The 16,976-nt window shown below is 42.8% G+C and overlaps 1 protein-coding gene across 5 annotated transcripts in view; it reads left to right on the top strand.

Moving 5' to 3' along the window:
* Positions 1-16,976, top strand: part of LOC134357629 (transmembrane protease serine 9-like) — a 133,314-nt gene that overhangs the window by 40,614 nt on the left and 75,724 nt on the right. For all 5 annotated transcript variants that reach the window (XM_063069254.1, XM_063069255.1, XM_063069253.1 and 2 more), the window contains 2 exons: positions 8,294-8,332; positions 15,761-15,832. In XM_063069254.1, coding sequence (XP_062925324.1) covers positions 8,294-8,332; positions 15,761-15,832 — 111 coding nt within the window. The remainder of the gene's footprint in view (positions 1-8,293; positions 8,333-15,760; positions 15,833-16,976) is intronic.

Below are 16,976 nucleotides of genomic sequence, written 5' to 3'. Positions count from 1 at the left end.
TCCTAATATTGATTGGCATCTCCTTAGCACAAGGGGTTTAAATGTGGTGGAGTTTGTTAAGTGTATTCAGGAAGGCTTCCTGACACAATATGTAAATAAGCCAACTTGAAGAGAGGTTGTACTTGATCTGGTATTGGGAAATGAACCTGGTCAGGTGTCAGATCTCTCGGTAGGAGAACATTTTGGAGGCAGTGATCACAACTCTATCTCCTTTACCATAGCACTGGAGAGTGGTAGGAACAGACAATTTGGGGAAATATTTAATTGGGGTGGGGGAAGTATGATGCTATTAAGCAGGAACTTGGCATCATAAATTGGGAGCAGATGTTCTCAGGGAAATGCATGGCAGAAATGTGGCAAATGTTCAGGGAACATTTGCATGGAGTTCTGTGTAGGTATGTTCCATTGAGGCAGGGAAAGGATGGTAGGGTTAAAAAACCATGGTGTACAAAGGATGTAGAGAATCTAGTTAAGGAGAAAAAAACTTACAAAATGTTCAAGAAACCACTATTAGAGCTCTGGGAAATTATAAGGTTGCCAGGAAGGAGCTTAAAAATGGAATTAGGAGAGCCAGAAGGAGCCATGAGAAGGTCTTGGCGAGCAGGATTAAAGAAAACCCCAAGTCATTCTACAAGTCTGTGAAGAGCAAGAGGATGAGCTGTGTGAGAATAGGACCAATCAGGTGCGATGGTGGAAATGTGTGAATGGATTCAGAGGAGGTAGCAGAGGTACTTAATGAATACTTTGCTTCAGTATTCACTAGGGAAAGAGACTTCGGCAATTGTGGGGATGACTTACAGCAGACTGAAACGCTTGAGCATATAGACATTAAGAAAGAGGATGTGCTGGAGCTTTTGAAAAGCATTAAGTTAGATAAGTCACCAGGACTGGATGAGATATGCCCCAGGATACTGTGGGAGGCGAGGGAGGAGATTTTTGAGCCTCTTGCAATGATCCTTGCGTCATCAGTGGAGATGAGAGAAGTACCAAATGATTGGAGGGTTGCAAATGTTGTTCCCTTGTTCGAGAAAGTGAGTAGAGATAGCCCAGGAAATTGTAGACCGGTGAGTCTGATTCAGTGGTGGGCAAGTTCTTGGAGACGATCCTGAGAGGCAGGATTTATGAACACTGGGAGAGACATAATCTGATTAGGGATAGTCAACGTGGCTTTGTCAAGGGCAGGTCGTGCTTTATGAGCCTGATTGAATTCTTTGAGGATGTAACAAGACACATTGATGAAGGTAGAGCAGTGGATGTAGTGTATATGGATTTCAGTAAGACATTTGATAAGGTACCCCATGCAAGGCTCCTTCAGAAAGTAATGAGGCATGGGATCCAAGGAGAACTTGCTTTGTGGATCCAGAATTGGCTTTCTCACAGAAGGCAAAGGGTGGCTGTAGATGGTTGATATTCTGCATGGAGGTCAGTGACCAGTGGTGTTCCACAGGGACCTGTTCTAGGACCCCTCCTGTTTGTGATTTTTATAAATGACCTGAATGAAGAAGTGGAAGGGTGGGTTGGTGAGTTTGCTGATGACACAAAGGTTGGGGGTGTTGTGGATAGTCTGGAGGGTTGTCAAAGGTTACAGCAGGACATCGATAGGATGCAGAATTTTGCTGAGAAGTGGCAGATGGACTTCAACCCAGGTAAGTGTGAAGTGCTTCATTTTCGTAGGTCCAATTTGAAGACAGAATATAATATTAATGGTAAGACTCTTGGCAGTGTGAAGGATCAGCAAGATCGTGGGGTCCGTGTCCAGAGGACACTCAAAGCTGCTGCGCAGGTTGACAGTTTTGTTAAGAAGGCATATGGTATGTTGGCCTTCATCAACCGTGAGATTGAGTTCAAGAGCCATGATGTAATGTTACAAAACCTTGGTCAGACCCCACTTGGACTACAGTGTTCGGTTCTGGTCACCTCACTACAGGAAGGATGTGGATGCTATAGAAAGAGTGCAAAGGATGTTGCCTGAATACCTTATAAGGCATACCTTATGAGAATAGGTTGAGCGTACTTGGCCTTTTCTCCTTGGTGCAACGGAAGATAAGAGGTAACCTGATAGAGATACATAAGATAATGAGGGGCATTGATCATGTGGATAGCCAAAGGCTTTTTCCCGGGGCTGAATGGCTAACATGAATAATTTTAAGGTGCCTGGGAGTAGGTACAAGGGGGATGTCAGAGGTAAGTTTTCACACAGAGAGTGATTGGTGTGTGGAATACACTGCCAGCTATGGTGGTGGAAGTGGATACAATAGGGTCTTTTAAGATACAGTGCATGGAGCTTAGAAAAATAGAGGGCTTTGCAGTAGGAAAATTCTAGGCAGTTTCTAGAGTAGGTTTCATGGTCAGCTCAACATTGTGGGCCAAAGTGCCTGTAATGTGCTGTAGTTTTCTATGTTCTATATGCTAAGTTCTATGTTGAGTCACCTTGACAAGATGGTGTACAGCCCAGAGTTCTGAAAGAGCTGGTTGAAGAGATTGTGGATGCATTAGTAATCATCTTTCAACAATCACTGGATTCTGAAAAGGATCCAGAATACTGAAAAACTGCAAATATCACTCCACTCTTCAAGAAGGGAAAGATGCAGAAGAAAGGGAAGTACAGTCCATTTTGTCTGACCTTGGAGGTGGGAAGATGTCGGAGTTGTTTATTAAGGATGAGGATTCGGGGTACTTGGAGGCACATGATAAAATAGGCCGTAAGCAGCATGGTTTCCCCAAGGGAAAATTTTGTCTGTCAAATCTGTTGGAATTCTTTGAAGAAATAACAAGCAAGATACACAAAGGAGAATTGGTTGATGTTGTATTCTTGGATTTTCAGAAGGCCTTTGACAAGGTGTCACTCATGAGGCTGCTTAACAAGCTGTGAACCCATGGTATTACAGGAAAGATCCTAGCATGGAACAAGCAGTGGCTGATGGCAGGAGGCAAAGAGTGGGAATAAAGGGAGCCTTTTCTGGTTGGCTGCCAGTGACTAGTGGTGTTCCACAGGGGTCTGTATTGGGGCCGATTCTTTTTACATTGTATGCTAATGATTTGGATGATGGAATTGATGGCTTTGTTACAAAGTTTGCAGATGATACAAATATTGGAGCGGCAGGTGGTGTTGAAGAAGCAGAGAAGCTACAGAAGGACTTGGACAGATTAGGAGAATGAGGAAAGAAGTGGCCAGATGGAATACAATGTCTGGAAGTGTATAGACATGCATTTTGGTAGAAGAAATGAAAAGGTTGACTATTTTCTAAATGAAGAGAAAATTTAAAAAACTGAGATACAAAAGGTCTTGCAATTCCTTGTGCAGGATTCCCTAAAGGTCAATTTGCAGGTTGAGTCTATGGTGAGGAAGGCAAATGCAATGTTAGCAGTCATTTCAAGAGAACTAGAATACAAAAGCAAGGATATAATGTTGGGACTTTATAAGGTAGTGGGGTGAGGCCTCATTTGGAGTATTGTGTGCAATTTTGGGCCCCTTATCCTAGAAAGGATGTACTGAAACTAGAGAGGTTCAAAGGAGGTTCATGAAAAAGATTCCAGGATTGAATGGCTTCTCATATGAAGAGCGTTTGATGGCTCTGAGCCTGTATTCATTGGAATTTGTAAGAATTGAATCCTGTTGAATGGTGAAAGGCCTTGACAGAGTGGATGTGGAGAGGATATTTCCTATGGTGGATGAGTCTAAGACCAGAGGACACAGCCTCTGAATAGAGGGGCATCCTTTTAGAACGGAGATGAGGAGGAATTTCTTTAACCAGAGAATGGTGTATCTGTGGAATTATTTGCCACAGGCAGCTGTGGAGGCCAAGTCTTTGTGTATTTTCAAGGCAGGTTGATAGATTCTTGATTGGTCAGGAAGTGAAGGGATACAAAAAGAAGGCAGGAAATTGTGGCTGAGAGGAAAATTGGATCAGCCATGATGAAATGACAGAACAGACTCATTGGGCCAGATGGCCTAATTCTGCTCTTCTATCTTATGATCTTAATGTCTTATAAAGACATTTTAAATATCTCTGACTGAGCCCTGCAATTTCTGCACTAGCCTCCCACAAGGCCTTGGGAATTTATCCACCCTAATTTGCCTCAAGACAGCAAACATCTCCTTTTCTGTTAACCAGATATGGACCATGACCTCGCTATTCCTTTGACTTGGAGCACAGGAGACTGAGAGGTGATCTTTCATAGGTGTATAAAATCATGAGGGGCATAGATAGTGTGAATGCACTTAGTCTTTTCACAAGTTGAGCTATCACGACAAGAGGCTATAGACACTAGACACTTGAATACTACAGCACAATACAGGCCCTTCGGCTCTCGATGTTGTGCCAACCCATATATTCCTAAAATAAAAACGTATTAAACCCACACTACCCTGTAACCCTCTATTTTTCTTTCATCCATGTGCCTGCCCAAGAGGCTCTTAAATACCCCTAATGTTTTAGCCTCCACGACCATCCCTGGCCAGTCATTCCAGGCACCCACGAACCTCTGTGTAAAAATCTTATCCCTGATGTCTCCCCTAAACTTCCCTCCCTTAACTTTGTACATATGCCCTCTGGTGTTTGCTATTCATGCCCTGGGAAACAGGTACTGGCTATCCACCCTATCTATGCCTCTCATAATCTTGTAGACCCCTATCAAGTCCCCTCTCATCGTTCTACGCTCCAAAGAAAAAGTCCCAGCTCTGCTAACCTTGCCTCATAAGACTTGTTTTCCAATCCAGGCAACATCCTGGTAAATCTCTTCTGCACCCTCTCCATAACTTCCACATCCTTCCTATAATGAGGTGACCAGAACTGAACACAATACTCTGTGTGGTCTCACCAGAGATTTGTAGAGTTGAAACATGACCTCTCTACTCTTGAACTCAATCCCCCCATTAATGAAGCCTAGCATCCCATAGGCCTTCTTAACTATCCTATCAACATGTGCAGCGACCTTGAGGGACGTATGGATTTGAACTCCAAGGTTCCTCTGTTCGTCCACATTCTTAATTAACCGACCATTAACCCTGTACTCAGCCTTCTGGTTTGTCCTTCCAAAATGCATCACCTCATACTTATCTGGATTGAACTCCATCTGCCACTTTTCTGCCCAACTCTGCATCCTGTCTATATCCTCTTGTAACCTTCGACAACCTACAGCTCCATCCACAACTCCTCCAATCTTCGTGTCATCTGCAAACTTATTCCCCATCCTTCCGCCTCTTATCCAGGTGATTTATAAATAGATTTAAGATGAAAGGGTAGAGATTTAAGAAGAACTTGAGGGGCAAATTTTGTTACACGAAGTGTGGTAGCTACATATGTGGAACAAGATGCCAGAGGAAGTGTTTGGGCAGTTACAATGGCAACTTTAAAATGACGGTCAAACAGGTGCGTGGATTGGAAAGATTATGGAGCCAAGGTGGGAATGCATGGAGCCGTTGGGCCAAAGGACCTACTTTTGCACTCTATCACTCTATGGCCATGACTCTATAAGCAGCTTTCGCAAGAAAAACATAAATTGTACACAATTTTCACAAGAAGTGAAAGAAACAATTCGAAAATAAATCCATTTTAGCATAGTGATAAATGTGTTGCCGAACTGCAGTGGTGATTAGGGCTTTGCCATCAGTGCAAGAATCAAAAGTTTGAAAGGAAGTAGCTGTTCTTGAAACTGATGGTGTAGGAAGTCAGACCTGTGTACCTCTTGCCCAATGGTAGCGACAAGAAAGTGATATGATCCAGATGCTGAGGAGATTTAATGATGGATTTTGCCTTCTTGAGGCAGCACCTTCTGAAGATATCAGCAGCAGAAGGCAGGGAAGATGTGTGGTGTACTGGGCAGAGACACTACTCACCTAGCTTCCTACATTCTTGCACATTTGAATTGCCATACCAGACAATGATGCAACCAGTTAGAATACTTTCAACAGTATATATGGAGAAGTTTGTCAGTGTTTGGTGACAAGATAAACCTCCTTAACCTCCTGAAAATGTAATTGAAGGGGTTTTGTTTATTTGAAATTTTGGAAAAGCTGTGCCAAACTGCCTCAAAAACTTTACTTAGAACAACAAAAATTGAAGAAAGCACATCCCTCCCATTGCTGAGTTCCATAGAGACTGACCCATCACCATCTGGCACTGAATACCACAGTTCAGGGCACTGATGATTCCAGGAGCTGTGCTGGACAGCAGTACAGCTGTTTCTGGGGATTAGCTTCCCACAACCTCTGCATTTCCATGGGTGAGTATGAAACCTGGAGCTATATATCATATGATTATTTAAATCTCAGCAGGTTTTCCCACAAACTCTTACACTCCAATGAGAATAAACCTATCCAAGATCTCTTTACAACAGTTCTCCATTCCTGACAACATCCTAGTAAATCTCTTCTATGCTCCCTCTGACACTCTCACACCCTGGTGATCATAAATACACAGAATACTCTCAAGGCTGTTTGTCCAGTTGCAAAATGTTGTTCCAACTCATATATCCAGGGTTTCAACCTATGAAGGAAAGCCTACCAAATGCCTTTTACACTGCTCTAGCCACCAGTGTTGATACTTTCAGTGAGCTACAGACTCACTGTACATCAGTACACCCTGCTATTTACCTAAGTTGTCCTACCAGAATTTGTCATCCCAACTGACAGTACCTCACAGTTATTTCAGATTAAGTTCCATCATCTACCACTCTGCCCAACTTTCATCCAATCTATGTTCCAATATGTCTTGAGGTAACCTTCTTTGCTATTTACAGCACCAATTTTTGCATTAGCAAATTTATTGATCAGCCCACCTTATTACAGTTTCATCTAAGTCAGGGGTCCCCAACCTTTTTTGCACTGCGGACCGGTTTAATATTGACAATATCCTTGCAGACCGGCCAACCGGTGGGGTGCGTGTTCAAGTAGGGTTAAACTCACCTCAAAATGTCTTTTACAGTTAGGGTTGCCAACTTTCTCACTCCCAAATAAGGGACAAAAGTAGCAGTCAAATCTCAGGACACTTTACCCCAGGAAAGACTACCATGACCATGAAGCCTTGTGCAGGCACAGGTGCGCATGCCCGTACGTGCCGATTTTTTCCCCCACAAATCGGTTTTGCCTTCATCTTCCCGACTATACTGTACATACATTATTTCTACTTTATATAAGCTGTGTATTTATCATATCATTCCTGCTTTTACTATATGTTAATGTTATTTATTTTTGGTTTTATGTGTTATTTAAAGTATAAAGTATTTGGTATGATTTGTTAGGTTATTTTTTGGGTCTGGGAACGCTCAAAAATTTTTCCCATATAAATTAGTGGTAATTGCTTCTTCACTTCATGCCATTTCGGCACAAAAGGTTTCATAAGAACGCTCTACCTTAGCAGGGGAAATATGGGACAAGGGCAGCCCCGTATGGGACAAACCAATTTAGCCCAATATATGGGATGTCCTGGCAAATACGGGACAGTTGGCAACCCTATGTTCAAGTTCAACAGTGCGTGACAGGGAATGAGGAAAGGTACAGCTGACTCATATCGTTGCCTCGCGGCCTGGTAGCACATGCTTTGCGGCCCAGTACCGGTCGTTGGCCTGGTGGTTGGGGACCGCGGATCTAAGTCCTTCACATGCATTACAAAAATGAAGGTTCCAGCATCAGTTTCTGGATTAGCTAACACCATTTGGCAATGTTGCCTTTCCAAATATTATACAGTGATAGACGTTATCTATGTACCTTCCAAGCATTGTATGAGGAAGTGAATTATGTAAAGAGGGGCATAAAGAGAAAACTTTCACTGAGAGCTCTATACAGCTCGATGAAGAAAGGTCTCGGCCCAAAACGTTGACTGTACACTCTTTTCCATAGATGCTGCCTGACTTGCTGAGTTCCTGTAGCATTTTGTGTGTGTTGCTGTACAACATTTGACAATTTCCATGTTCAGTCAATGAGATTATGTGTTGAGTCATTTAGTTTCTGTTGGGGTGGTCATTCACTGATTCTATTGTGTTTCTTGTATTTACTGTGATCGCTCACAAGAAAAGGAATCTCAGGGTTATAAATGGTGACACACAAGTACTTCGATAATAAAGTTATCTTGAACTTTGAGATAGTATCTGAAAATTGACAGTGTGTGCAGTCGATTTTTTGCCCTTTAGATGTTCTTTGTACAGTAATTGATGTAGCGCAACAAGGAATCAAGGTGGGGACCTAAGCAATATCTAGTGTCATGGTGATGTTATCATTAACCGTATCTGTAGATTTCCAAATTGTTGACTCATGGTCAGTAATAATGATCTTTTGCATCTTTATTTATTTCAGAAATCAGTAAGGAAAAAGCAAATGCCCTTTTCATTAAAGGTGAGCTGGTGACCTTAAATCTTTTGATGGTGATTTCTGTACCTAAGGACAGTTAGTGGGTGGGTGTGTGCATGAGTGGGTGCTAGTGGGTGGGTGTGTGCTTGAGTGGAAGGGAGGAAAGAGTTTGTTTTGTTACTGTTGTTCTGTTGTTATTTGTTTTGTTCTGCTAAACATTGTGAGTATGTTATGTTGACAACACTTGCAGGCTGCCTCAACACATCCTTAGGTTGTGTTGGTTGTTACTGTGCATGTTAAATAAATGACCCTTCCACCCTGCATATTCATTAACCTAAGAGCCTCTTGATGCCTCTCGTATTTGCTTCCACCACTACCCTAGGCAACACATTCCAGGCACCCTCCACCCTCGGTATAAAGAACTCCTTTGAACTTTCCTGTTGAAGCAAACTCATTATCTTACACCAGGTCCTGGGAGTCAACACCTCCTCTGCAATTGGATCTTTGACTTCTTGACCAGCCGAGTGTAATCAGTAAGGATAGACAACGATACCTCTGTTAGAATTACTATAAACATTGATGTCCATGAGGCTGTGCCCTCATTCTCCCCACCTTACTCCCTGTACACTCCTGACTATGTGACCAAATTCTACACCGACTCCATCTACAAGTTTGCAGATGTAACCGTCGTAGTCGGTCATATATCAAATAATGATGAGTCTGAGCACAGAAAGGAGATGGAGAACTTAGTGGCATGGTGTCCATAAGACCATAAGATATAGGACCAGAAGTAGGCCATTCAGCCCATCATGTCTGCTCTGCCATATGATCATAAGCTGATCCAATTCTTCCAGTCATCCCCACTCCCTGCCTTCTCCCCATCCCCTTTGATGCCCTGGCTAATCAAGAACCTATCTATCTCTGCCTTAAATGCACCCAATGACTTGGCCTCCGCGGCCGCTCGTGACAACAAATTCCACAGATTTACCACCCTCTGACTGAAGTAATTTTTCCTCATCTTTGTTCTAAATGGACATCCTTCAATCCTGAAGTCATGCCCTCTTGTCCTAGACTCCTCTACCATGGGAAATAACTTTGTGTCATGACAACAACCTTTCCTTCAATGACAGGAAGGCAAAATAGCCGCTCATTGACTTCAGGAAGGGGAGCAGTTTTACATGCTCCTGTCTGCGTCAATAGTGCTGAGATTTAGAGCTTCAAATTTCTAGTGGTGAATATCACCCAGTCATGTAGGTGTCGCAGCAAAGGTAGCTCACCAACACCTGAACTTCCTCAGGGGATTAAACGAATTTGCCATGCCCCTGTCAATCTTTACCATAGAAAGTGTGCTACCTGGATGCACAACAACTCGATAAGGCAACTGCTCTTTATGTGCCAGAGCTCAACATATCATGAAAACCAGACTCTGTCTATAACTCTCACTGCCTCAGTAAAGCAGTCACTATAATCAAAGACCACCTCCCACCCCAGACATTCTCGCTTTACTTCTCTCCCATTGGGCAGAAGATACAAAAACAGGTACCATCAGGCTCAAGAACAGCTTCTACCCCACCCCCGTCTTCTCTTCCCTCCTCCCTCTTGAATGGCTCAGGTGCTCCTCTTTTCCACAGCCCTCACTCTCATGCACATCAATTCATAGAACATAGAATAGTACAGCACAGTACAGGCCCTTCGGCCCACAATGTTGTGCCGACCCTCAAACCCTGCCTCCCATATAAGCCCCCACCTTAGATTCCTCCATATACCTGTCTAGTAATCTCTTAAACTTCACTAGTGTATCTGCCTCCACCACTGACTCAGGCCGTGCGTTCCACGCACCAACCACTCTCTGAGTAAAAAACCTTCCTCTAATATCCCCCTTGAACTTCCCACCCCTTACCTTAAAGCCATGTCCTCTTGTATTGAGCAGTGGTGCCCTGGGGAAGAGGCGCTGGCTATCTACTCTATCTATTCCTCTTATTATCTTTTACGCCTCTATCATGTCTCCTCTCATCCTCCTTCTCTCCAAAGAGTAAAGTCCTAGCTCCCTTGTTAATTCATTAACAAATAACAGCATAGTCATAGTCATAGTCATACTTTATTAATCCCGGGGGAAATTGGTTTTCGTTACAGTTGTACCATAAATAATTAAATAGTAATCAAACCATAAATAGTTAAATAGTAAAATGTAAATTACGCCAGGAAATAATATACAATATAATTTTTTATTTATTCATTTATGGGATGTAGGCGTCAGCAGCTAAGCTAGTATTTATTGCCCATCCCTAGTTGCCCTTGAGAAGGTGTTGATGAGCTGCCTTCTTGAACCGCTGCAGTCCCTGAGGTGTAGGTACACCCACAGTGCTGTTAGGGAGGGAATTCCATGATTTTGACCTAGTGACAATGAAGGAACAGTGATATGTTTCCAAGTCAGGATGGAGAGTGCCTTGCAGGGGGATTTCCAAGTGGTGCTGTTCCCAGGTAATACTCTGTAGATAAATCTCCCGGACCAGATGGAATGCACTCTCGTGTTCTGAAGGAAGTAGCTGTGGAGATTGTGGAGGCATTAGCATGATCTTTTAAAAGTCGATAGATTCTGGCATGGTTCCGGAGGACTGGAAGATTGCAAATGTCACTCCGCTATTTAAGAAGGAGGCAAAAAGTAAATTATAGACCTGTTAGCTTGACGTCGGTGATTGGGAAGTTGTTGGAGTCGATTGTCAAGGATGAGGTTACGGAATACCTGGAGGCATATGACAAGATAGGCAGAACCTAGCATGGTTTCCTTAAAGAAAGATACTGCCTGACAACCCTATTGCAATTTTTTGAGGAAATTACAAGTAGGCTAGACAAGGGAGATGCAATGGATGTTGTGTATTTGGATTTTCAGAAGGCCTTTGACAAGGTGCCACACATGAGGCTGCTAAACAAGATAAGAGCCCATGGAATTACGGAAAAGTTACATACATGGATAGAGCGTTGGCTGATTGGCAGGAAGCAGAGTGGGAATAAAGGGATCCCATTCTGGTTGGCTGCCGGTTACCAGTGGTGTTCCACAGGGATCAGTGTTGGGGCCGCTTCTTTTTACATTGTACATCAACGATTTGGATTATGGAATAGATGGCTTTGTGGCTAAGTTTGCTGATGATACGAAGATAGGTGGAGGGGCCAGTAGTGCTGAGGAAATGGAGAGTCTGCAGAGAGACTTGGATAGATTGGAAGAATGGGCAAAGAAGTGGCAAATGAAGTACAATGTTGGAAAGTGTATGGTTATGCACTTTGGTAGAAGAAATAAATGGGCAGACTATTATTTAAATGGGGAAAGGATTCAAAGTTCAGAGATGCAATGGGACTTGGGAGTCCTTGTGCAGGATACCCTTAAGGTTAACCTCCAGGTTGAGTCGGTAGTGAAGAAGGCGAATGCAAAGTTGGCATTCATTTTTAGAGGAATAGAGTATAGGAGCAGGGATGTGATGTTGAGGCTCTATAAGGCACTGGTAAGACCTCACTTGGAGTACTGTGTGCAGTTTTGGGCTCCTTATTTAAGAAAGGATGTGCTAATATTGAAGAGGGTTCAGAGAAGATTCACTAGAATGATTCCAGGAATGAGAGGGTTAACATATGAGGAACGTTTGACCACTCTTGGACTGTACTCCTTGGAGTTTAGAAGAATGAGGGGAGACCTCATAGAAACATTTCGAATGTTGAAAGGCATGGACAGAGTGGATGTGGCAAAGTTTTTTCCCATGGTGGGGGAGTCTAGTACCAGAGGGCATGACTTAAGGATTGAAGGGCGCCCATTCAGAACAGAGATGCGAAGACATTTTTTTAGCCAGAGGGTAGTGAATCTGTGGATTTTGTTTTCACGGGCGGCAGTGGAGGCCAAGTCATTGGGTGTATTTAAGGCAGAGATTGATAGGTATCTGAGTAGCCAGGGCATCAAAGGTTATGGTGAGAAGGCGGAGGAGTGGTACTAAATGGGAGAATGGATCAGCTCATGATAAAATGGTGGAGCAGACTCGATGGGCTGAATGACCGACTTCTGCTCCTTTGTCTTATGGTCTTATGATCTCAGTCATACAGATAGAGTGACTTCGGTTCTTGAGAACTAATTCAATTATAAAATTTTCGGCTATCTGGAATCCATTTCTTGCCTACCTAGACGAGACCAGGGGCAGATGAATAATTTCCCCCCAGTTGATTTCTCACGGCCCTCATTTGAGACTTAATGTTTAGCACTTTTGAGCACTTTGTACAATAGGCATCCCTCTAATGTTATGTTCCTTTTTTTTACTTTATTTTTACACATGTCTGAACTTATATGTTCTTGTTGATTTCATTGTTTTTTGAAAATTTTGATAATTAAGTATATATAAAAAAGAAAAACGATTTTCCATGCTCCAGATTGGCATGACACATGCCGGTGATAATAAACCTGATTCTGATTCTGGTTCTGAGAGGCCTGTGCTGCAGTGTTGTATGACTCTGTGTACAAGTGAATTCATAGGACATTTAATCGGTAACATTATTCTAAATTCACAACTTTGTTACTAGCCCAACATTCTCAGGAGGAATAATCAGTGTATAGCTGGCAGTATATTTCAAGATGAATTTTATTTCATCCATTCCTAGGGTATGGGTTGTACTGGGAGAATCTGAATCGATTGCCTGCTTATTAAGGCCGTTGTACTGAGCAGGCAGAGTCCAATAGAACAGAAGTCAGGAATAGGATGACCGATTCCTTATGGCCACTGTACAGAGCAGGCAGGCTCCATTAGGACAGAGGTCAGGAATAAGATGGCAGGTGTTCTTCCCCGAAACAATCATAAGGTAATGTTAGGGATCTAGAAGATTATAAGGCTCGCAGGAAGGAGCTTAAGAAAGAAATTAGGAGAGCCTGAAGGGGCCATGAGAAGGCCTTGATGGACAGGATTACGGAAAACCCCAAGGTATTCTACAAGTATGTGAAGAGCAAGAGGATAAGACATGAGAGAACAGGACCTATCAAGTGTGACAGTGGAAAAGTGTGTATGAAACCAGAGGGGATGGCAGAGGTACTTAACTAATACTTTGCTTCAGTATTCACTATGGAAAAGGATCTTGGCAATTGTAGGGATGACTTACAGCGGACTGAAAAGCTTGAGCATATAGATAATTAAGAACGAGGATGTGCTGGAGCTTTTGGAAAGCATCAAGCTGGATAAGACACCGGGAGTGGATGCGGTGTACCCCAGGTTATTGTGGGAGATGAGGGAGGAGATTGCTGAGCCTCTGGCGATGATCTTTGCATCATCAATGGGGACGGCAGAGGTTCCAGAGGATTGGAGGGTTGAGGATATTGTTCTCTTATTCAAGAAAGGGAGTACAGATAGCCCAGGAAATTATAGACCAGTGAGTCTTACTTCAGTGGTTGGTAAGTTGTTGGAGAAGATCCTGAGAGGCAGCATTTATGAACATTTGGAGAGGCATAATATGATTAGTAATAGTCAGCATGGCTTTATGAAAGGCAGGTCGTGCCTTACAAGACTGATTGAATTTTTTGAGGATGTGAATAAACACATTGATGGAGGAAGAGCAGTGGATGTAGTGTATATGGATTTCAGCAAGGCATTTGATAAGGTACCCCATGCAAGGCTTATTGAGCAAGTAAGGAGGCATGGGATCCAAGGGGACCTTGCTTTGTGGATCCAGAATTGGCTTGCCTACAGAAGGCAAAGAGTGATTGTGGAAGGGTCATATTCTGCATGGGGTTCGGTCACCCCTGCTCTTTGTGATTTTTGTAAATGACCTGGATGAAGAAGTGGAGGGATGGGTTAGTAAATTTGCTGATGACACAAAGGTTGGGAGTGTTGTGGATAGTGTGGAGGGCTGTCAGAGGTTACAGTGGGACATTGATAGGATGCAAAACTGGGCTGAGAAGTGGCAGATGGAGTTCAACCCAGATAAGTGTGAAGTGGTTCATTTTGGAAGGTCAAATATGATGGCAGAATATAGTATTAATGGTAAGACTCTTGGCAGTGTGGAGGATCAGAGGGATCTTGGGGTCCGAGTCCATAGGACACTTGAAGCTGCTGCGCAGGTTGACTCTGTTGTTAATAAAGTATACGGTGCATTGGCCTTCATCAGTCATGGGATGAGTTTAGGAGCCAAGAGGTAATGTTGCAGCTATATAGGACTCTGGTCAGACCCACTTGGAGTACTGTGCTCATTTCTAGTCGCCTCACTACAGGAAGGATGTGGAAATCATAGAAAGGGTGCAGAGGAGATTTACAAGGATGTTGCCTGGATTGGGGAGCATGCCTTATGGGAATAGGTTGAGTGAACTCGGCCTTTTTTCCTTGGAGCGACGGAGGATGAGAGGTGACCTGATAGAGGTGTATAAGATGATGAGAGGCATTGATCGTGTGGATAGTCAGAGGCTTTTTCCCAGGGCTGGAATGGCTAGCATGAGCGGGCACAGGTTTAAGGTGCTTGGAAGTAGGTACAGAGGAGATGTCAGGGGTAGGTTTTTTTACACAGAGAGTGGCAAGTGCGTGGAATGGGCTGCCGGTGACGGTGCTGGAGGTGGATACAATAGGGTCTTTTAAGAGACCCCTGGACAGGTACATGGAGCTCAGAAAAATAGAGGGCTATGGGTAGCCCTAGGTAATTTCTAAGGTAAGGACAGTTTTGCACAGATTTGTGGGCCGAAGGGTCTGTGTTGTGCTATAGGTTTTCTATGTTTCTATGGACTAGATAGATTTTTACAAATGTCTAGTGGTTCTGATGTTACTCTTATCAATACTAGGTTTTTGTTTCAGATTCATGTAATTATTCAAACATAAATTCAATTTTCTGACATAATAGTCCAACTCTTGGGATTCTCTTCTGGTGGGCTACTATTAAAACCACTAAGACAATGTACAAAGAAACCCCAAAGTGTTTACTGGAACTAAAATAAGTCTTTACATGGACTTTAATATCCCATGAGCTACTGATATGCAGTACATTCAAGAGAATCAATTCCAACAATATTGAAATTGTGGATGAGAAGGTTTAATATGTTGATATGCTAATTGTGAATATTAGGTTTCTCTTAGTTTCAATGGTGAAAATGCAAATAAAATAAATGGGGAAACATCCACTATTTCTTTGCAAAGCCACAATAACTTTACTCAGAGAAGTAGTGTCTCTTAGTTAATTAGCAAGAATATGCATTTTTACCCGATACCAATAATTTGTCATTTGTTATAATCTGGATTGCACTGTCTAGAAAGATGATGAATTCAATAGTAACTTTCAAAAGGGAATTGGATGAAGAATTGAGGGGGTTATCTGCAGGTTGATGGTGAAAGAGATACAAGAGATTGTGCTGATGCTGGAGAAAACAGAGAGAAGTGTATCCAAGCAAAAGGATTTTTAAAGGCCTGTGAAAGAATAATTTTCCATCTCTCTGATATATGTTTCTTTTTGCATTTTCCACAAATATATCAGCTATGCCGAACTCAAATGCTACAACTACCACGGAGATACCCACCACGTTTACATCGAAGGAGGAACCACCAAGTAAGATTGAAATTTTAACTACAATATTTCCAAAGTCTAGCTTTTGGTAAATAAATAGAACTTGCACTGCAGAATGCCTCACAATAAGGTAAGTTCCAATGACTATAATTCTTATTCTAACAGACTAGCTTTCAGAGAGTTAAAGGAGCTTTAAAGTACTTTGGTAAGTGTAATAATTGTTCTAACAGAGAAAAAAAACTTTCAATTTGCACCCAGCAAATTCTCACAAATTGCAACAAGTTATTTACAACCAGTCTTTAGTGACAGAGAATGAGAGGTAATTAATGGGAAGAACAACAGGGAAAACTTTTCTTCTTTTCTTCCAAACTGTGGAATAGGGGCATTTACACAGCCCGCAAAACCTGATAGGGATTCCTGCATCTCCGATATCTCCAGTGGGTGACAGATAACACGTGCTGTTCATAATAGAAACTTTTCTACATAATGGACAAACAGCGTCAAGTCCCTGGGTATATTTAAGGAAGAAATTGATAGTTTCCTAATGGGTCATGGTACCAAAGTATATGATGAGAAGACAGGTGTGTGGGGTTGAGTGGGATCTGGGATCAACCATGATGGAATGACAGAGCAGACCTGATGGTGTGAATGGCCTAATTCTGCTCCTATGTCCTATGGTCTTATGGCCGCAGGGCAACAACTGCTTCCAAACCTGGTGGCATGTCTCCTGTGCTGGGGTTGTTAATGGTTTAATCCTATGTCACTCAGTTTGCCACTGCCACATGGGAAGAGCTCACAGAGTGTACAAGCAGAGTTATCAATAATGTTTAGTTGAATAGCCTCCATGCTGTCATGCTGGTGTGTGCTCTCCCTTCTCCCTCAAATCAAACACAACATGGTGTCAGAAGTCTTGATCATCAATGAATTTGAGTGACAGACCAAGAAGATTCCTAACAAGAAAGTATTTGTAGTAGGTCTGTTTTTGTTTGCCTATATCTGTGGGAGGTGTCCAGGGACTTGTTGGCCAGGGGTGCCTGTGCTAGTTGCTAACTGTATGCACTGAGATTGAATTTAGAACTGACCAGGGCTGCTGGGCCACGCCTTCAAGCTGCACTCAGAAGTTGATACACTATAATACTCTCCGGGCCACTAGCCTGGGGAAATGCACAGAGACACAGACACAGCT

This window comes from Mobula hypostoma, chromosome 16 (assembly GCF_963921235.1).
Source record: "Mobula hypostoma chromosome 16, sMobHyp1.1, whole genome shotgun sequence".
NCBI lineage: Eukaryota > Metazoa > Chordata > Chondrichthyes > Myliobatiformes > Myliobatidae > Mobula > Mobula hypostoma.
Note: the sequence above shows the minus strand (reverse complement) of the source record. Positions and strands in the feature narration are given on the sequence as shown.